The 21,197-nt window shown below is 42.3% G+C and overlaps 1 protein-coding gene across 3 annotated transcripts; it reads left to right on the top strand.

Annotated features, from left to right (window-relative positions):
- Positions 1 to 10,394: 10,394 nt before the first annotated feature.
- CCNB1 (cyclin B1) lies at positions 10,395 to 18,277 on the top strand (the record flags this gene model as incomplete). 3 transcript variants are annotated; one of them, XM_082835297.1, is made up of 9 exons in its annotated part: positions 10,395 to 10,461; positions 11,070 to 11,240; positions 11,335 to 11,505; positions 14,290 to 14,472; positions 15,871 to 16,029; positions 16,246 to 16,482; positions 16,755 to 16,895; positions 17,519 to 17,629; positions 18,170 to 18,277. In XM_082835297.1, exons 1-9 carry the CDS (start codon positions 10,441 to 10,443, stop codon positions 18,275 to 18,277), a joined length of 1,302 nt encoding a protein of 433 aa, XP_082691423.1. In that variant the 5' UTR covers positions 10,395 to 10,440. The 3 variants fall into 3 exon arrangements, with proteins under 3 accessions (XP_082691423.1, XP_082691425.1, XP_082691424.1); XM_082835299.1 differs by lacking the exon at positions 15,871 to 16,029; XM_082835298.1 differs by lacking the exon at positions 17,519 to 17,629.
- Positions 18,278 to 21,197: the final 2,920 nt, after the last annotated feature.

Below are 21,197 nucleotides of genomic sequence, written 5' to 3'. Positions count from 1 at the left end.
CATGCCTCAACTAAGAGTTTGCATGCCACAACAAAGGAGCCCTGGAGCCTCAACTAAGGAGCCTGCCTGTCATACTAAGACCCAGCACAACCAAAATAAAGAGAGGGAGGGAAGGAGGAAGAAAGGAAGGAAGGAAGGGAGGGGGGAAGGAAGGAAAAGTTAACCACAGACCTGTTAGGTAATCATATGGGGTTTCATTTTCTAGCTCTTTAAAAATCATCAGGTAAGTTACAGTGACTTATACTCTTCAAATGCCTTATTTCAAGTAGGGTTTCCTATTGTCGGTTGCCTTGATTTTCCATAGGAGCAGGATAGGAATACCTAACATGAAAGACTAAAATTGATATAGTGGGCTGGACGCTGGCTGGCCTAGGAGTCAGACTCTCCCCCATAGCTGTGGTCTAAGGGCCAGTTGCTTATTCTCTGACTTAAAATGATAGGGTTTAGATCCAGTGAATATAAGGTGATCAAGCCCTTGCAGTCCTATGCAATCAAGGCTGTAGTCCTTTTTTTTTTTTTGGCCACAACACGCAGCATGTGGGATCTTAGTTCTGCGCCCCCTGCAGTGAAAGCACAGAGTCCTAATCACCGTCCCAAGGCAACAGTCCTAAATTAATCTGTGGGAACCATTTTTGTTAAAGGCAACAGATGCATTAAATGCCTAAAGTGTACAAAGCCGGGTGGATGATACAAAGAGGTCTGATATGGTCTCTGCCCTCACAAGAAGGCAATAGTTACTGAGCATATAAAAATATGTGAAAGCAGGGCTTCCCTGGTGGCGCAGTGGTTGAGAGTCCGCCTGCCGATGCAGGGGACACGGGTTCGTGCCCCGGTCCGGGAGGATCCCACATGCCGCGGAGCGGCTGGGCCCGTGAGCCTTGGCCGCTGAGTCTGCGTGTCTGGAGCCTGTGCTCCGCAACGGGAGAGGCCACAACGGTGAGAGGCAATCTATGTACTCTTATATGGGAAGTCCCTGGCGGTCCAGTGGTTAGGACTCCGTGCTTCCACTTCAGGGGGCACGGGTTCGGTCCCTGATCAGGGAACTAATATACCACATGCCACGTGGCATGGCCAAAAAAAAAAAGTATGTACTCTTATAATATGTGCATAGAATATTTTTGAAAGAAACCCAAGAACCTTTTAATATATTTTCCTTTGTGGAGGTGGACTCTTTATTGTATAACCTCCTTGACTATTAAATATAGCATCTAAAACCTAAAAAAAAATTAAATTTTTTTAAAAAGGCAAATCTCCCCCAGTGCTATCAACAATTTAAGGGACAGTAGTAAGGGGTTAAAATATACATCAGCTCTACAAATGTATACAGTCAATGTACGCAACTGAGGAAGTTATTTAATGGTGTTTTTATGTATACTGTCATCTTTTTCAACTCCTGTTTCTATCAACATTTTAGCGTGAATGTGCCTGATTTTCAGTCAATACAATCAACCACTCTCAGTCTTTTAAACTTAATTTTTTTTTTCAGTTACACACGTGTATTGTTTTAAAAAGTCAAATAGGACTTCCCTGGTGGCGCAGTGGTTGAGAGTCCGCCTGCCAATGCAGGGGAACGTGGGTTCGTGCCCCGGTCCGGGAGGATTCTGCATGCCGCAGAGCGGCTGGGCCCATGAGCCATGGCCGCTGGGCCTGCGCGTCCGGAGCCTGTGCTCCGCAACGGGAGAGGCCACAGCAGTGAGAGGCCCGCGTACCGCAAAAAAAAAAAAAAAGTCAAATAGTTCTTTTAAACTTATAACAAAATCAACACATCCCTGTCTCCCATTCGTGCTCTCTAAAAAGAATCATTTTCTATTCTTTTAACTGTGTGATTTGCTGTTTACAGTCATAATTCTCAATAAATTTCTTCTATTGCTATTTTTTTGGTAGCTGTTATACAGTTTTAAACATTACCCACTAACTTCTAACAATGGAAGATGAGGGTTTTTAGCTCTTTTATACCATCAGCACATATGCACGTTCAAACACACCCCCCCTCTCTCCCCACCGTTCCAATATAATTGAACCCTAATTTGGGGTTAAATCAATATTCAGTGTTTTAATTATTTTATGACCATATGATTTACCAAAGTGCCCTAAGTACCGTATTATGATTAGATTTCCAATTTTTCTTTTAACAGCTAGTTTGTTCCAGATTTAATAGTGCCTTGCTTATTTTGATTTGCCTAGTTTTTCTGTATCTATCGCTCATTAATCTCCAACTCCACCAGAAGTGTAAATCTCTTCTCAGTACATTCAAATACCTCAAGTAAGTTATCAATTTCATTTTTTTGCTTGGAGATGTCCCACTTAGAACCCACCTTCCTTATCATTCTATTCCAACGTGTACTGACTGCTCCTCAGGCCAACTAAAAAGTGTCAGCCTAGGATCACCTAAAGTCTTGGGAATTTCTTTTGCCTTTCTCCTGTGTTGGAATTACTGTTTTTTTGATCCCACATCTTCCTTTTTTTTTTTTTCTTGGCTGCACAGCACAGCATGCAGTATCTTAGTTCCCCAACCAAGGATCCAGGGATCGAATCTATGCCCCCTGCAGTGGAGGCACAGAGTCCTAATCACTGGACACTAGGGAATTCCCCTTCCTCTTTTTAAATTTCCGTCTTTGTTAGGAGAATACACACTCCAATAACTTCCTAAGAAAGGGTACATGGGAGATAATTTTAGAATTTGCAAATCTAAAGATGCCTTTATTCTACCTCATGACTGTTTCATGGTTTGGCTGGGTACAGAACTATGGATTGAAAATCATTTTCCCACAGAATCTTGTAGCTTTCGACATTGCTTTTGAAAGTCTCATTCCATTCTGATTCTAGATCCTTTGTATGCTATCTGATTTTGTTTCCTTTTAGGGTCTTCCCTTTATTCTAAATGTTATACACCAGCACAGTGCCATGAGATGAGTCTTTGGTTCACTTATTGTGCAAGGCACTCAGACATGGATTTATAAAACTCATGTCCTTTAGTCCTGGGAAGTTTTCTTGTATTATTTCTTTAATAATTTACTCTTTGCATTTTCTCTTGTCTTTTTCTCTAGAACTCTGCTATTTGTTGTATGTCAGACCTTGTGGAATAATCCTCTAAATTTCTTATCTTTTCTATAGTTCATCTCTTTGTCTTCTTGCCCTTTTTTCTGGGAAATTTTCTTGATTTTCTTTTACAAACCTGCTATTGAATATTTAATGTTTGTTATATTTTTAATTTCCAAGAGCTCTTTCTAAAACTTGCTTGTGGATGCATTATTACCTTTTCTTTCTCTGATGATATAAATAACTTTTATGTTTATTTCTTAGCTTTCTTCTCCTTGAATTGTCTGTTCTTCGTTGCTGCGTGAGGGCTTTCTCTACCTGCAGCGAGCAGGGGCTACTCTTCATTGTGGTACACAGGCTTCTCATTGCGGTGTCTTCCCTTGTTGAGGAGCATGGGCTTAGTTGCTCCGAACCATGTGGGATCTTCCCGGACCAGGGCTCAAAACCGTGTCCCCTGCATTGGCAGGCAGACTCTTAACCACTGTGCCACCAAAGAAGTCCCCTGGAGTTTCTTTTTATATTTGTTAGGTCTCTTTCTTTTAAGTTGGAGGATTTCCTCAAATGTCCAGTGCTCCTTGGCTGGCTGTTAACACTTAAGAGTAAGAAATTAAAAACATTGATAAGAAGCTCTTTGTCAGTGTACAAGTATGTCAAATGGTGAGTGTCACTTTATTTTTTTTATCAGTTATCTGTCTTATACATATTAGTGTATATATGTCAATCCCAATCTCCAATTCATCCCACCCCCCCTTTCCCCCCTTGGTGTCCATACATTTGTTCTCTACAGCTGTGTCTCTATTTCTGCCTTGCAAATCAGTTCATCTGTACCAAATCAGTTCAAATGTCCATACGTTTGTTCTCTACATCTGTGTCTCTATTTCTGCCTTTCAAATCAGTTCATCTGTACCATTTTTCTAGATTCCACATATATGTGCTTGTATACAATATTTGTTTTTCTCTTTCTGACTTACTTCAGTCTGTATGACAGTATCTAGGTCCACATCTCTACAAATGACCCAATTTCGTCCCTTTTTTATGGCTGACTAATATTCCATTACTCAGATATGTACCACATCTTCTTCTTTTTATTTTATTTTATTTTTTTAAATTTATTTTATTGAAGTAGAGTTAATTTACAATGTTGTGTTAATTTCTGCTGTACAGCAAAGTGATTCAGGTATATATATTTATGCTCACATGTATTCATATCTATCTATCTATATATACATTCTTTTTCATATTCTTTTCCATTATGTTTTTTTTAACATCTTTATTGGGGTATAATTGCTTTACAATGGTGTGTTAGTTTCTGCTTTATAACAAAGCGAATCAGTTATACATACACATATGCTCCCATATCTCTTCCCCCTTGCGCCTCCCTCCCTCCCACCCTCCCCATCTCACCCCTCCAGGCTGTCACAAAGCACCGAGCCGATATCCCTGTGCCATGTGGCTGCTTCCCACTAGCTATCTACCTTACGTTTGTTAGTGTGTATATGTCCATGACTCTCTCTCGCCCTGTCACAGCTCACCCTTCCCCCTCCCCATATCCTCAAGTCCTTCTCCAGTAGGTCTGTGTCTTTATTCCTGTCTTACCCCTAGGTTCTTCATGACATTTTTTTTCTTAAATTCCATATATATGTATTAGCATATGAAATTTGTCTTTTTCTTTCTGACTTATTTCACTCTGTATGACAGATTCTAGGTCTATCCACCTCATTACAAATAGCTCACTTTCGTTTCTTTTTATGGCTGAGTAATATTCCATTGTATATATGTACCACTTCTTCTTTATCCATTCATCTATTAATGGGCATCCAGGTTGCTTCCGTGACCTGGTTATTGTAAATAGTGTTGCAATGAACATTGGGGTGCATCTGTCTTTTTGAACTATGGTTTTCTCTGGGTATATGCCCAGTAGTGGGATTGCTGGGTCATATGGTAATTCTATTTTTAATTTTTTAAGGAACCTCCTTACTGTTCTCCATGGTGGCTATATCAATGTACATTCCCACCAACAGTGCAAGAGGTTTCCCTTTTCTCCACACCCTCTCCAGCATTTGTTGTTTGTAGATTTTCTGATGATGGCCATTCTGACTGATGTGAGGTGATACCTCACTGTAGTTTTGATTTGCATTTCTCTAATAATTAGTGATGTTGAGCAGCTTTTCATGTGCCTCTTGGCCATCTGTATGTCTTCTTTGGAGAAATATCTATTTAGGTCTTCTGCCCATTTTTTGATTGGGTTGTTTGTTTTTTTAATATTGAGCTGCATGAGCTCTTTATATATTTTGGAGATTAATCCTTTGTCCGTTGCTTCCTTGCAAATATTTTCTCCCATTCTGAGGGTTGTCTTTTCATCTTGTTTATGATTTCCTTTGATGTGCAAAAGCTTTTAAGTTTCATTAGGTCCTGTTTGTTTATTTTTGTTTTTATTTCCATTACTCTAGGAGGTGGGTCAAAAAAGATCTTGTGATTTTTGTCAAAGAGTGTTCTTCCTATGTTTTCCTCTAAGAGTTTTATAGTGTCCAGTCTTACATTTAGGTCTTTAATCCATTTTGAGTTTATGTTTGTGTATGGTGTTAGGGAGTGTTCTAATTACATTCTTTTACATGTAGCTGCCTAGTTTCCCCAGCACCACTTATTGAAGAGACAGTCTTCTCCATTGTATATCCTTGCCTCCTTTGTCATAGATTAGTTGACCATAGGTGCATGGGTTTATCTCTGTGATTTCTATCCTGTACCATTGATCTATATTTCTGTTTTTGTGCCAGTACCGTATTGTCTTGATTACTATAGCTTTGTTGTATAGTCTGAAGTCAGCAAGTCTGATTCTTCCAGTTCCGTTTTTTTCCCTCAAGATTGTTTTGGTGGTGAGTGTCACTTTAAACATGATCCATCCATTTCATTGGTAACCCTTCCTAACCGTCTGTATTTTTAAGACTTTTCTCTTGGGCTGGTCCATTTCTCAGAGAGGCATGCTTTTATCTCACTTAGGAGGTTATAAGTCCAGCTGCCTGCATTTTAGGGGACTGAGTGGAAGAGGGAACTTGGTCTCACCATTGGGATGAAGATTTTCACTTCATCCCCGCTCAGCTTGCCTGGTGTCTGAAATTCAGAGTTCCATTAGTTCAGCATCTCCCGAACATAAACCTCTAATCATCTGCCAGGACCAAGAAGATGCTGCACTCTCACTGCACTCCTAAGTGCAGGAGGAAATCAAGCAATCCTGTTTTCAGCTCTACCTACACCACCAGTTTCACGGACTCCTGGTGCCTCCAATACCCAAGACTGCTGGTGTCTACAGCATGAATCAGTTTGCTTCTTTACTTTCCATTGCCAGCTTAGCTTCCAACTTTCTTGGTCTGGTATTTCCATTAATACTCTTCAATGTGTTTCCTACTTCTAAAATGGTGTCATTATTGTCTCCTCACCCATCTTTGGGAGTTTATGCATTAAAAAAAAAAATCCCTTTACTGCCTTCAGGAAGAAACAAAGATAAATATGTATATTTAATCTGCCATGTTAAACCACTACTCCCTCTGAGAAACACTGCCTTCTCTTTTCTGAGACACCACTATTTGGTCTCCTACCTCTTTGGTGTTCTTGTCCAATTTTCCTAACTTCCTAACAGAGAGGGCCTCTCCCTCTCTGTTCAGTCTTTAAAATGGAGGGCCCTGGGGCTTGCTCCTGGGCATCTACTCTTCTTTACATTCCTTCTTTAGATGACCTCATCTGCATCAGAGTTTAAATACTATCTCAGCAAAGGAGGCTTTAGCTCCCACCCTGGCCTCAGCCTAGTAGACCTCTGCCCTTGTATATCTCTAGGCATTTCCAAATGTCCTGCTACTCCCTAAAAGCTGTTCATCTGTTAGTGTTCTGTTTCATTTACTCAATCAAAACCTGAGTCATCCTTGACCCCTTTTCTCTCACTCCAAACATGTAAACCATTAAGACCCAGCAAGTCTACCTCCAAAATATATCCAGAATCTATCCCATTCTGTCTACCACTACTAGTACCATCAAAGCCACCATCTTTTGCCTGGCCTGCTACAGTAGCCTCTTAATGGCTCCCCTGCTTCTCTTCTCCTCCTGCTTCCCCCTCTGTCTCCTCCCCACCTATGTGTATTCTCTCCACAGTGACTACAGTAATCTTTCAGAAAGATAGATTATGCCACACCTTGACTTAAAACCCTCCAAAGCCTTCCACTGCACTTATCATAGCTTGGTTTACAAGGCCTTGTGTAATTTTACCCTTTCCAATTTCTTTAATCTCATCTCTACTCCCCTCCTTCCCCCATACTCTAACCACACCAGCTTTTCTGAACACGACAAGCTCATTCCTATTACAAAAATTAATAAACACAAAGCTCAATTAAAATAGAATGGGAGGTCAGAAAGGGGAGCTTTCATGCCCTGTTACTTTGGCAGAGCCCAACAAGAAAAAGAGAGACTTCCTCTTCTTACCTAGCAAGAGCTCAGCCAATAAAAAGCCACTATATTTCAAATTTTCAATTCCTCCAAAGGACTCTGTTTACTATAGTCCTCCCAACTGCTTTTCCCCTCTCTATAAGAGTCCTCTCCTTGTGGCATGGGACTTGCATGGCTTGCCAAGGGTACAGATCCCAAATTGCAATTCTTTGTTGATCCTGAATAAACCCATTTTTGCTGGAGAAATAACTGGAAGTCTATTTATTTTAGGTCAACACTATCATTGGCTTGTCACAGACTATTTCCTTTATCTGGAATGTTTTCTTTCTTGTCATTTAAACCTCAGCTTAAATGTCAACTTCTCAGACCATCCCTGACCACCAAGTCTAAGTCAGCTACCAAATCACTCTATTTGCATCACTTTCTTTTTATTCTCTGCCTAGCACTTAGTACTATCTGATATTTTTCCTACTTTACTTACTTATTTAGTCTCTGTCCTATTGGAATATATGCTTAATGAGAGCAGGGATCTCATCTGTTTTGTTCAGAGCTGTATTCCTAGCACCTAGAACATCACCTGGTATGCAGTTGGCACTACTAACTGGGCCATGGTTGAGAACACTGAGTAGTTCACCGAGAAGAAAAGTCAAGTTTCTAAGTGTTATAAAGAAAGGAGATGATCCATGAAACTTGTGTTAATTATGCATCAAAAGTTAACATTCTGAATAGAAATCATAGGGGGAAAGTCATAGGTGGACTTCCCTGGTGGTCCAGTGGCTAAGACTCCATGCTCCCAATGCAGGGGGCGCAGGTTCAATCCCTGGTCAGGAAACTAAATCCTACACGCCACAACTAAGACCTGGCACAGCCAAATAAATAAATATTTTTAAAAAAGAAGAAGAAATGAGTTATAGGTATGTACATAGTTGGCAAGATTTCTCAAGCTTAGCACTACCAGACTACTGACATTCGGGGCTGGATAATTATGTGTGTGTGTGTGTGTGTGTGTGTGTGTGTGTTTAGAGGGTGTAGGGGCTGTCTTGTGCACTGTAGGATGTTTAGAAACATCTCTGGTTTCTACCCACTAGATGCCAGTAGCACCTTCCCAGTCGTGACAACCAGAAATGCCAAATGCCTCTCCACCCTTGGGACAAAATGTTCCCCAGTTGAGAACTACTATGTTAAAAGAAGTTCCACTGAGCAATGGTCAGGAAGTTGTCTTCACTCAGGTCTGCTAAAGGCCTGGCATCTTAGGGTCATTCAAAGTGTATGGCTTTTTATCAGCTTCAGCTAGTTCGAGAGAGCCCATGGCATTGGGACAACAGTGTCAACAGTTCCTAAGCAAGTGCTGCTGTGAGGGGAGGTGAAATCTAGGGGGAAATTTGATGAGAAGCACAGTCTTAAAGTGTCTTCCCACGGACACTTTACTCGTTGTCAGAAACAAGCAACTAAATGTTCACTGGAGAAAGCAGGTAGCAGCTTGGCCAAGTGATCAAAATTAATCTCACTTATGGGGAACAGGTGAACACAATGTGTCTGCAGAGTTGATCCCCTAAGAAGAATATGATGTCACCTACGTGGCATAACAGCCAAGAGTACATAACCTTGATGTAAATCACAAGGAACAATTAGACAAACGCAAAAATAAGAAAGTTCTATTTTCTAAAAAGTGGCATGGAGTACTGTATTCTTCAAAACCATCAGTGTTATAAAAGACAAAGAAAAGCTGCAGGATCTGTTCCAGACTACAGGAGGCTACATGCAACATTGACCCTAGCTGGATCCTGTACTGGAGAAAAGAAAATGCTAAGAAGGACATTATTAGGTCAACTGACAAAACTGGAATACAAACTAGGTTGAATACAATGTTGTGATAAAGTAAATTTATGAAGTTGATAACTGTAGCGTGATTATGTTAAAAGAACATCCCTTTTACTTAGAAAATACACACTGAAGAATTGAGGGATAAGGGGCCATGATAACATAACTTACCCTCAAATTTTTCAGGAAGAAAATGTTTATATACAGTTATACACGGATAGATCCATATATGAGAAAGAGATTAAGTAAATGATAAAGCAAATGGGGTAAAAGGTTAAGGATATTTGAATCTGGGTAAAGGGTATACATGTGTTCCTTGTAATATTTTTGTTTGCAACTTTTCTAAGTTTGAAATTATTTTCAAATTAAAAGTAAAACAAAAAGATTGGCTTTGGGAAAAAATTTGATTGAAGTAATCTGGCACGTTAAGAGGCTGGCAATATTCTTAAGAGACAATTACCGTTGTGGAAACGTCATGGATCTAAAGAAATCTAAGTTTAGTCCCCTGTTACTAATTTGTGATCCTGAGAAAGTCACCCAAAGCCTCTCTGAGCTTCAGTTTCTCCAACCCAGAGTGCTGCCAGAAGGATCAAATGAAAGAATGTATATACAAAAGCTTTTCCTGCTACATGCCACTGCAGAAGAAGAAAGTGTGTTTAACAATAAGTAGGACTAAAGCCATAACTTCCTCTCACGTCAAACCAGCGGCTCCACTCTCTTTTCCAAGGCACCGCTGCTAACCATGGCGGCGCACAGCTTCGCCTCTCCAGGTGGGCGGTGATCACCCCTCTCCAGGTGGGCGGTGATCACCCCTCTCCAGGTGACAACAGTAGCTGCTTGAGGGCGCAGGCGCCGAGCCAGACCACGTGATGGTATGGCCCCACCCCCGCCCGAACTTTTTCGCGGGATCGCCCTGGAAACGCATTCTAGGAGGAACCGGCCGCCGCCAATGGGAAGCGAGCGAGTGCCACGAACAAGCCAATAGGGAGGGAGCGGTGCGGGGTTTAAACCTCAAGCGGGGCCAGATTCCTCCCGGCGTGCTGCAGAGGAACGGCTGCTGGCCTGCGGTGGGTTCAAGGTCCCCGGCTGGTCTGGGGCTCCCGTGCTCTGCTTCTCCCCACTGAGCTGCTGCCTGGTGCAGAGGAAGCCATGGCGCTCCGGATCACCAGGGTGAGCTGCTAGGGACGGTGAACAAACGCGGCTCTCCTGGCTCGCTGCGTCTCCTCTCCCTATCTCGCCTGCTGGAGTTCCCCTGGCAGGAGTGGACCGGGACAGATTTGGGGGGAGGATGGCGGTCGGTGGGCCCCTAAAATGGTGGGAGAGTTTGGGGCGCGGACAGACGGAGAGAGGAAGGTGAGAAAGAAGTGGATGGGGCTTGGATAAAGTGGGGGGGAGGGGACAGATGGAGGGTAGACGCGAAACCTTTTGTAAATGGTGACGGAGGACCCCTGAGCGAGCTCCCACCAACTGCATAACCCCCTCCCCACAGGAAAGCTTCCTGCAATTAAGGCTTTTTCGATTTCCTTTCAAATGTTAATTCGTGGTATTTTAGGTCAGGCGGGCACTGAGCAGGCAATCCCTCAATGGGTGAAAGAACAGGTTCGGGGAGGAATCTGGCTTGTTAACAGCTTTAGCGTAGACCCTGGAACGCAGGTTTCCCCTGGGAACCCATTTACAGTCGGCATTCCTCCTGAGAGCCTCTGTTTTGCCCCCGCTTTAACCGTTGATTTACTCTAACTTGGCCGAGCCAGCTCTCAAAGTGGTCTTGCTTCTTACAGAACACGAAAATTAATGCTGAAAATAAGGCGAAAGTCAGTATGGCAGGCGCAAAGCGCGTGCCTGTGGCCACTGTTGCAGCCTCTAAGCCCGGGCTGAGGCCAAGAACAGCCCTTGGAGACATCGGTAACAAAGTCAGTGAACAGCCACAGGCCAAATTGCCCCTGAAAAAGGTAACTCTTCCTGATTCAACTACTCTGTAAGAGTCTGCCTTCCAACTGTAACCTGTGATGGAGAAACATTCCATTCTCTCCTTTTCATCCACAGGAAGCAAAAACTTTAGCTGCTGGAAAAGTTATTGCTAAAAAACTACCAAAACCTCTGGAAAAGGCTCCTGTACCTGTGCCGGAGCCCCAGCCAGAGCTGGATCTGGAGCCAGAGCCAGAGCCGGAAACCGAGCCTGTTAAAGAAGAGAAACTTCCCCCTGAGCCTATTTTGGTAAACTTAACTGTAATATTTTAGAGCCTGTTGATTGTTTCTTTTCCCTTCATTTTATTAATGCATGGCATAGCATTTGACTAAATAGGAAAAATAGTGACATGTATAGAGTGCTTAGCAGGAGGTAGGCTCTGCTAAGCACTTTACATGCATTAGCTCACATAATCTTACACTCTCTTAGTGCGCTGGTATTATTACCTCTACTTTTAGATAACGGCATAGAGAAGTATTAAGTATCTTTTCTAGGGTCATATCTCATCAGTGGCACATAATAGGATTCAAACCCAGCCTATCTGGCTTCAGAATCTATGCTTTTAATTGCTTTGTTATACTACCCCTCCTTTGTTTACCGTACTGAGTAGTAGCTGCCTGGACTAAAGATTTTGCTGTCTTTGGGTATAAGCCATCTCTGGCCAGAATTTATTGACTGAAACACAGATTGTTCTCTTGAGTCCTTTTTTTTTTTTTTTTTTTTTTTTTTTTTGCGGTACGCGGGCCTCTCACTGTTGTGGCCTCTCCCTCCCGTTGCGGAGCAACAGGCTCTGGACGCGCAGGCTCAGCGTCCATGGCTCACGGGCCCAGCCGCTCCGCGGCATGTGGGATCTTCCCAGACCGGGGCACGAACCCGTGTCCCCTGCATCGCATCGGCAGGCGGACTCTCAACCACTGCGCCACCAGGGAAGCCCTTTTTTTTTTTTTAACTCCATAATGTGGTCACCAAATAATTAATAATAAATCTGTAACATTGGAATTTATATAAGGATGTAAAGCAGAAAATGGAGCTATTCAGAGAAGGTAAGAAGATGAGTTAACAGCCTCAAAAACCAAGAACATTTTATTAAATATCAGGTATGTAAATGTATCTACTCCTGTGAAGAAAATATACACCATCTAGAAGAGGCTGCTTTCCTGACACTTCAATGAACTGCATTTTTTTTTCTTCAATATTTATTTATTTGGTTGTGCCAGGTCTTAGTTGTGGCTTGCTGGCTCCTTAGTTGCGGTACTTGGGCTCCTTAGTTGTGGCATGCGAACTCTTAGTTGCAGCATGCATGTGGGATCTAGTTCCCTGACCAGCAATGAACTGCATTCTTAAGTTCTAATTTTTAAAACTTCATTAAAGCTGGTTGGGAAAATGATCGGTTAAAGTTATCCAGCCTAGCTGTCTATATCTAAGGGAAAGGGATGTGAGGCTATGGCTTTAGTATTGTCCTTCTGGACATAGCACAGAAACCTGTAGCATGCGCAGTCTTTAACTGGCCATACCAAAAGACCTGAGCTTTCCGTCAAAGTCCCATACTAATTCTTGCCTTCACTTTTCCACCCTCTTTTTGTTTGTTTGTTTTGTTTTGTTTTGTTTTGTTTTTGCGGTGCGCAGGCTCAGCGGCCATGGCTCACGGGCCCAGCCGCTCCGCGGCACGTGGGATTCTCCCGGACCGGGGCATGAACCCGTGTCCCCTGTATCCCCGTTTCCCCTGCATCGGCAGGCGGACTCTGAACCACTGCGCCACCAGGGAAGCCCTCCCACCCCCTTTCTTTTAACTGATAACCTTCTCATCCTTCAAAACAGCTCAATCATCAACACCTAAAGCTTTCCCTAACTTTCCCAACCCTACCCTAACTTCCCGCACCTCTAGGATTTGTTCCGAGAATCAATCTCTTTACTTCATTTACTTATTTCTTCTAAATTCAAAGCCCCTTGCGGACACCATAAAGCTAGCCTAGCATAGAGCTTAAGAAAGTGCTCAATAGGGCTTACCTGGTGGCACAGTGGTTGAGAGTCCGCCTGCCAATGCAGGGGACACGGGTTCGTGCCCCCGTCCGGGAAGATCCCACATGCCGCGGAGCGGCTGGGCCCGTGAGCCATGGCTGCTGAGGCTGTGCGTCCGGAACCTGTGCTCCACAACGGGAGAGGCCACAACAGTGAGAGGCCCGCGTACTGCAAAAAAAAAAGAAAAGGAAGTGCTCAATAAATGTTTGGACAACGGGGTAACTGGAGCTTGAAGAAAATGGTTCATGATAACAAAGTCAGTTAATCCTTGGTTTGGGGGCTTCCCTGGTGGCGCAGTGGTTAAGAATCCGCCTGCCAATGCAGGGGACCTGGGTTCGAGCCCTGGTCTGGGAAGATCCCACATGCCACAGAGCAACTAGGCCCGTGTGCCACAACTACTGAGCCTGCGCTCTAGAACCCGCGAGCCACAACTATTGAACCTGCGTGCCACACTACTAAAGCCCGTGTGCCTAGAGCCCATGCTCTGCAACAAGAGAAGCCACCGCAATGAGAAGCCTGCGCAACTCAATGAAGAGGAGACCCCACTCCCGCAACTAGAGAAAGCCTGCTTGCAGCAACAAAGACCCAACACAGCCAAAAATAAATAAATAAAATCCTTAGTAGTCGGGACAGGACTTGTGTTCTCCTGTGCAGTGGGAAGCAGGCCATGTTACTAAAGACTAACTTGTCATTCACTTGGATTAACTTTACATGACATTGCTAAGCAAATGCGTTACTTATCAGTTTCCTTTGGAGGAAAGTCTAGATGTGAACTTGCTTCCTCTCTGTTTTACCTGTTAGCATTCTGACTCTAAACTGATTCAGTCTAAGTTGGCATTTCATCTTTCATATCACTCACTTCCTGAAGACAAATTGAATAAATTTGTAAAGGCAAATGAATTGTATTTCTGTTCAGCAGATAGTCTCTTGAATTGGTACCAATAATCTGACCTTCATTCCCAGATTGTATGCTCCTCTTTGCTATTATTTCAAAAAGTCGATTCTGTTTCCAGGTTGATACTCCCTCTCCAAGCCCCATGGAAACATCTGGCTGTGCCCCTGCGGAAGAGTATCTGTGCCAGGCTTTCTCTGATGTAATTCTTGCAGTGAATGATGTGGATGCAGAAGACGGAGCGGATCCAAATCTTTGTAGTGAATATGTAAAAGATATCTATGCTTATCTGAGACAACTTGAGGTCAGTAATATGAAACCTTTGTTTTTTCTAAACTGCATCTAGCTTTATTAAAGAGATTTTCCATTAACAGTTCACAACAATTTAAGCAAGATATGAGCAGCATTTCTTAACAGTAGTTTCCACTTTGAAATTCTTAGTGGAAAAATAAAAAGTCCCAAAGTAAGCCAATGTAAGTTTTTGTTTTTGGTGGGGGCGGGGGTTGCATGCATGGCTTGTGGGATCTTAGTTCCCTGACCAGGGATTGAACCCCGGGCCTGTCAGTGAAAGTTCTAACCACTGGACGGCCAGGAAATTCCCAATGAAGTCTCTATTTGCCATTTTGAACAGGGAAAATTCAAAGTGAGAGTGGATACTACCGTGGCTCTTCCTAAAGGAAAGTCCACAGATTGAAAGGTATTTTATATCTATCACAGTTAGGAGTGAGTGAGTCCCAAATTCTGGGTTTAAGGAGCGTAACAGGCAGGAGGTACATGGTAATGGAGAAGATGCTGAAAAACTATAGCCAAAAAAAGGCATTTTGGGTCAGTGTTGCTTATGAGCATGTGATATCAGGGAAATTGTTCTTTGTGTACAAGAGGAGTATAGTCAAAAGCTAAAGGCTTTGGTTTTCTTCCATTTCATTCCTATTTCTGAAACTTTCTATTAGTGTCCTTTGCCCTTTTCCCCCCCAAACAAGGAAGCATTCTGTATGTTAACAACATAAGCTATACAGTTACCAAATTTACCCAGTTGCTTGTTTATAATGCGTTGTGTTCTAGTGGCATCATTAACATCTTCAGGCTCTTGCCTGGTTCTCTTGGGCATCTCCATTTTCTACAGGATTGTCCCGGTTCCTTGCCAGGACCAGCCTTCTGCTGTGGATTTCTTTTCTCCCTTGTCTTTAAAGTTTGTGTTCTAACTTTGGAGGAGTGGGTTTAGCAGATGTGTGTGCTGGATTTTGATGGTTGACTTTTGTTACCTATGGTGTTTGGGGGGTTTAAACCCTGGAGTAGGAGTGGTAGCATATTGGTTCCAGCTAGTCTGGAAGGTGCTGCTATATTTTCTACTTCATAAAGCTCAGGCTGTGGGTTTTAGAGTCTTAAGTGAAAAGATCTGAGGTGATAGGTTGTATGGTATCCTTATTTGGGAAGAAGCGGGGAAAGGGTGTGGGCCAGTAGTAGTGATGGTGAATTGGACATAGTAAGATTTGCCAATATGAAAACCTGTCACACTGTCCTGTTTAATGTTTGCTTTCTTTGCTTCTCAGTGGTAGAGCTGTTTGCAGTGACCAAATGAATAACTGAGTTAAGAACATTTTAGAGATTCTAAATGTTCCAGAGCTATTTTGAGGTGACTATTTCTGGTCAGAAATGTCATGTGGAGTCTTGCTTCTTAGGATAATCAGCATTTCTTTTGCAGGAAGAGCAAGCAGTCAGACCCAAATACCTACTGGGTCGTGAAGTCACTGGAAACATGAGAGCCATCCTAATTGACTGGCTAGTGCAAGTTCAAATGAAATTCAGGTTACTCCAGGAGACCATGTACATGACTGTTTCCATTATTGATCGGTTCATGCAGGTGAGCATAATTCACCAACTGAGGGTTCTCCCTTCCAGGGTCCTAGCTGAGTCGTAAGAAACAGACTTTCTCAGCTAAAATCTGTCTTGAGGCATGGGGTGTCATTAATTGAGATTCCGTTGTGTGAGTGTGTCTTTCCCACCACTCCTTCACAATTCTGTGCCTCCTTTTTCAAATATGTATTACTTATTGATCCAGTTGAAATTCCCATTGCAGGATAATTGTGTGCCCAAGAAGATGCTGCAGCTGGTTGGTGTCACTGCCATGTTTATTGCAAGCAAATACGAGGAAATGTACCCTCCAGAAATTGGTGACTTTGCCTTTGTGACTGACAACACCTACACTAAGTACCAAATCAGACAGATGGAAATGAAGATTCTAAGAGCTTTAAATTTTAGTCTGGGTCGCCCTCTACCCCTGCATTTCCTTCGGAGAGCATCTAAGATTGGAGAGGTACAGATTTCTTGAAACCTTTGGTATGGTACATTAGGGAATACTGCTGGCCAATGAGATCTAATTCAAGTGCCTTGTATTTATACCTAACTACATGAGGAAGGGATAAAGATGGTATTTATTTCCAATCAGGCTGTATGTTAATATTATTAAAGCCTTTCACGGGCAATTGCATTTGAGAGTTTGTAGGCAAACATCTGTAGTTAGTTATGGGCATACCAGTTACTGCCAATGCAGAATTCTCTTGACAGAACCTGTGGGTTTTATTCCAGGTTGATGTTGAGCTACATACTTTGGCCAAATATCTGATGGAACTAACTATGTTGGACTACGATATGGTGCACTTTCCTCCTTCTCAGATTGCAGCGGGAGCTTTTTGCTTAGCACTGAAAATTCTTGATAATGGTGAATGGGTAAGCTCTGTCCCACAAACTGAGGTTACCCTGAGCTTTTAAATTATAATATTTACAGCATACAGAACTGTTGTCATTAAAGGACAGTTCAAATGGTTCTTAAATATGGCATCTACTGAGGGAATGATTTAAAATATCTTGTTTGTGATATCTCCATAGAATGCTTCCGTTTCACTGCCTAATCTCATCTATCTATACCCCTTTGAGAAAGGCAGAGCAGCTGCTACTCCTCATAGATGGAGAAGCTCAAGCAGGTCAAATGACGTACTAGAAGTTCGTTCGTATTCGTTGATTCAACAAGTATTTCTCCTATATGCCGTGTGATACTCTAGGCCCTAGAAATAGAATTATGAATGAGAAAGTCAGCTCCAAAGAACTTGGAGTCTACCTTTGGGGTGGGCAAGTCAGCAATTACAAAAGTGTAATTAGGTTGGAGCACAGGATCCTAGAGAAGCCATGAAAGAAGGGTATCTGGGGAAGAAGGGGTCTTAAGCTTGTCTTAAATTTTGATTATAATCAGTCATACAGTATCTACTTCCCTACCCTAGTTTTGAATTACATCTAGAAATTTTATGAAAATCATTGGTGATGAGCATTTTCAACATTAACTTTTGTTGCCTTAGACACCAACTCTGCAGCATTACCTGTCATACACTGAAGAATCCCTTCTTCTTGTTATGCAACACCTGGCTAAGAATATAATCATAGTGAATCGTGGGCTTACAAAGCATATGGTGAGTCAGTGGTACTGTATGGTGTTGGGAAAAGTGGAAAATCATTTAAGTTTTTTTTTTTTAGTATATTTATTTATTTATTTATGGCTGCGTTGGGTCTTCGTTGCTGCGCTCAGGCTTTCTCTTGTTGCGCTGAGTGGGGGATACTCTTCGTTGCGGTGCGCAGGCTTCTTATTGCGGTGGCTTCTTTCGTCACAGAACACAGGCTTTAGGTGCACGGGCTTTAGTAGTTGTGGCACTCATGCTCAGTAGTTGTGGTTCTCGGGGTCGAGAGCTCAGGCTCAGTAGTTACAGCGCACGGGCTTAGTTGCTCCGCGGCATGTGGGATCTTCTCCGACCAGGGCTCGAACCCTTGTCCCCTGCATTGGCAGGCGGACTCCTAACCACTGTGTCACCAGGGAAGTCCAGTCATTAAGATTTTATGCCTGTAAATTCATAGCTTGCTTTTAAGGAGTTGATTTTTAAGTGTATATGTGTATCGTTGGTTCTTACGATGTTTTCCTCTTTTCCTTCATTAATTACTACGCTTTTCTCTTCCAGACTATCAAGAACAAGTATGCTACGTCTAAGCATGCTAAGATCAGCATTCTAGCACAGCTGAATTCTGCACTAGTTCAAGATTTAGCCAAGGCTGTGGCAAAGGTGTAACTTGTGAACTTTGGAATACTATAAAATCTGCAAATAAAATTGGCACCATGTGCCATCTGTACATATTATATGTTACATTTATTTACTTTTAATAAAGTTGTAGTCCTTTTTACTTAAACCTTAACTCATTTGAATGTGGCTGCTTCCCACAGGTTGTTTTAAAGGTTCAGTGGGGGAATAGTAAAACAGCTGCTTTCAATTACCTGGGGACCCAATTAATATACACAATTGATTCTTCTTGGTTCTTGTTTTATGTACCTGGCTTTACTTCAAATAAATTACTAAGCTCTTGAGGGCATTTACAATCCTTACTTACTTTATGTCATACTGTATGTAAGCCCAGTCATCTTAAGAGAATTGGCTGCCTAGTTCTATGTAAGGAAAAGTACCACCTCATTCCCAATTCCCCCGATTTCTATTTCCTCTGGTGGTTGCTGCTGTAATTCTAAGTAATCTACTCGTACCACTTTCTTACATTATCAACTTAAACTTGTATCAGCTTTTTCACTTGGAAAAATAAGAATTTTAATTTATATTCAAAACCTAGTTTGCCTTTTCTTTATTGGTTAAGAAAATAAAACAATCCTCAAAGCAGATAAGTATCTAAAAACGTTTATTTACCCACCCCCTCTTACTCTCCTACGTCTCAATCCCATCCACCTGAAGGATATCAGGAGCTTGGGATGTAGCTAGTCATGCCTTCTATGAATATAGACCTGCATGTAAATTATTATAGTGGGGGTATTAAAACAATGAGAGCATTCTATATATATACTTAGCAATTCTTTCAACATGGACAAGCCTTACCTGTATTTGGGCATTATAGTCCATAGTCTGGATATACTATAATGTAACTAACTATTCCCCTGTTCAGATTGCTTTTTGTCTTTGCTCCTACAGACAATGCTGTTTAAATGTCATTATATCCCATGCCTTTCTTTATGTACACTGGGTTCTCCAAAGAGTGTGTTCTAAGTTCCGGCAGGTACAGCCAGCTGACTTTCTCAGTGTCATCAGCAATAAATGTACAAAAGTTCTGGTTTTCTCTGCATCCTTGCCAGAACTGAAGGTAATCATTCTCTTTAATTTCTGTGAGTTTGGCAAAAAATATCCTATATTGTTTGCTGTTTTAATTTATACTTCTTATGAGTAGTTGAATCAATTTTTGTTGTCCGCTTATTTATCAATTTGTAAGGCTTTCTCGGTTTGTCGTTTGCCCTAAATCTGTTTATGCTATATCTTTTGCCATGCAGACACTTTAAATTTTTATATTATCTAAACTATTTTTTCTGTAGTTGCTTTTGGATTTTTGGTGTTAAGGTCAACATCATCCCCAAACCATTACCATCTCTTAAATTTCTAAATTTTTCCTGCTTAGGTCTACATACCCTCAGTAAACTTTTTTTTTTTTTGCGGTACACGGGCCTCTCACTGTTGTGGCCTCTCCCGTTGTGGAGCACAGGCTCCAGACGCGCAGGCTCAGTGGCCATGGCTCACGCACCTAGCCGCTCCGCAGCATGTGGGATCTTCGCGGACCGGGGCACGAACCCGTGTCCCCTGCATCGGCAGGCGGACTCCCAACCACTGCGCCACCAGGGAAGCCCATGTTGTATGTTGTATGAGATAGGATTCTTAACTTCCAGATGGATGCCATTTGTGCCAGCCAGTACTATATGTTTAAAATCTTCCTTGTACAATTGAAACATCAGTTTTTATTGTTCCCTGATCTACTTGTTTCTTCCTGTGATTAATATAGTTTTACATTAAGTTTATCTGGTATGATGAGGCTACCACTGTTTCCCAAATATGTGGGGGCAATTTCAAACACATGAACCTTAAAATTATGTCCAGTTATTGAAAAGCTCCTTTGAGATTTTGACTGTATATTATATACGTATATATAGAATGTTATGTACTAGCTCTGGATAGACTGATACTGTCTTCCCATCCAGAAGCATTTTTCTCCATCAAAGACTTGTTGCATGCCTTTCATTGCAATGTTAGAATTTAATTATGTAATTGGCTGTACTTTTCTTGTCAAGTTTATTTTTGGGTTTATGCTTTTTTTTGTCACTATTGTTAATAGGCCCTATTTCCCACTTATTTTATTTTTTTTCGTTTTGCGGTACGCGGGCCTCTCACCGCTGTGGCCTCTCTCATCGCGGAGCACAGGCTCCGGACGCGCAGGCCCAGCGGCCATGGCCCACGGGTCCAGCTGCTCTGCGGCATGCGGGATCCTGCCGGACCGGGGCACAAACCCACGTCCCCCGCATCGGCAGGCGGACCCCCAACCACTGCGCCACCAGGGAAGCCCCCACTTCTATTTTTTATTGCTAGTTGTAATTTTGTTACCCAGTTGACATCGATGTTCCTACTTGATTTTAGTGCTTTTCTAGGCCTTAAATCCCCAAATTTTATTTTTTCAACTGTATGACATATATATATTTTTTTAATGCAGAGGGACTGCCTTTTAATTTATTTATTTTTGCTGTGTTGGGTCTTCATTTCTGTGCGAGGGCTTTCTCTAGTTGTGGCAAGCGGGGGCCACTCACTACCGCAGCCTCTCTTGTTGCGGAGCACAGGCTCCACATGTGCAGTCTCAGTAGTTGTGGCTCATGGGCCTAGTTGCTCCGTGGCATGTGGGATCTTCCCAGACCAGGGCTCGAACCCGTGTCCCCTGCATTAGGCAGATTCTCAACCACTGCACCACCAGGGAAGCCCCAACTATATGATTTTTAAGTTATTGTTTTAGAGTCTCCAAAACAACATTGATAATCGGTAGATCCCCATCTTATTCCTGGATTAGACATCTCTTCAATATTTTTACCATCTAATATTTATCTGTTAATCTTTTTAAAAAAAAAAACAGAAAAACTCCAATGATATCATAAGCTGAAAGAGTAAATAAAATTCCCCAGCC

This window comes from Leucopleurus acutus (genome assembly GCF_964270905.1).
Source record: "Leucopleurus acutus genome assembly, chromosome: 3".
NCBI classification, from domain to species: Eukaryota; Metazoa; Chordata; class Mammalia; order Artiodactyla; family Delphinidae; genus Leucopleurus; species Leucopleurus acutus.
The sequence above is the reverse complement of the archived record's forward strand: the minus strand, read 5'-3'. Positions and strand labels throughout refer to the sequence as shown.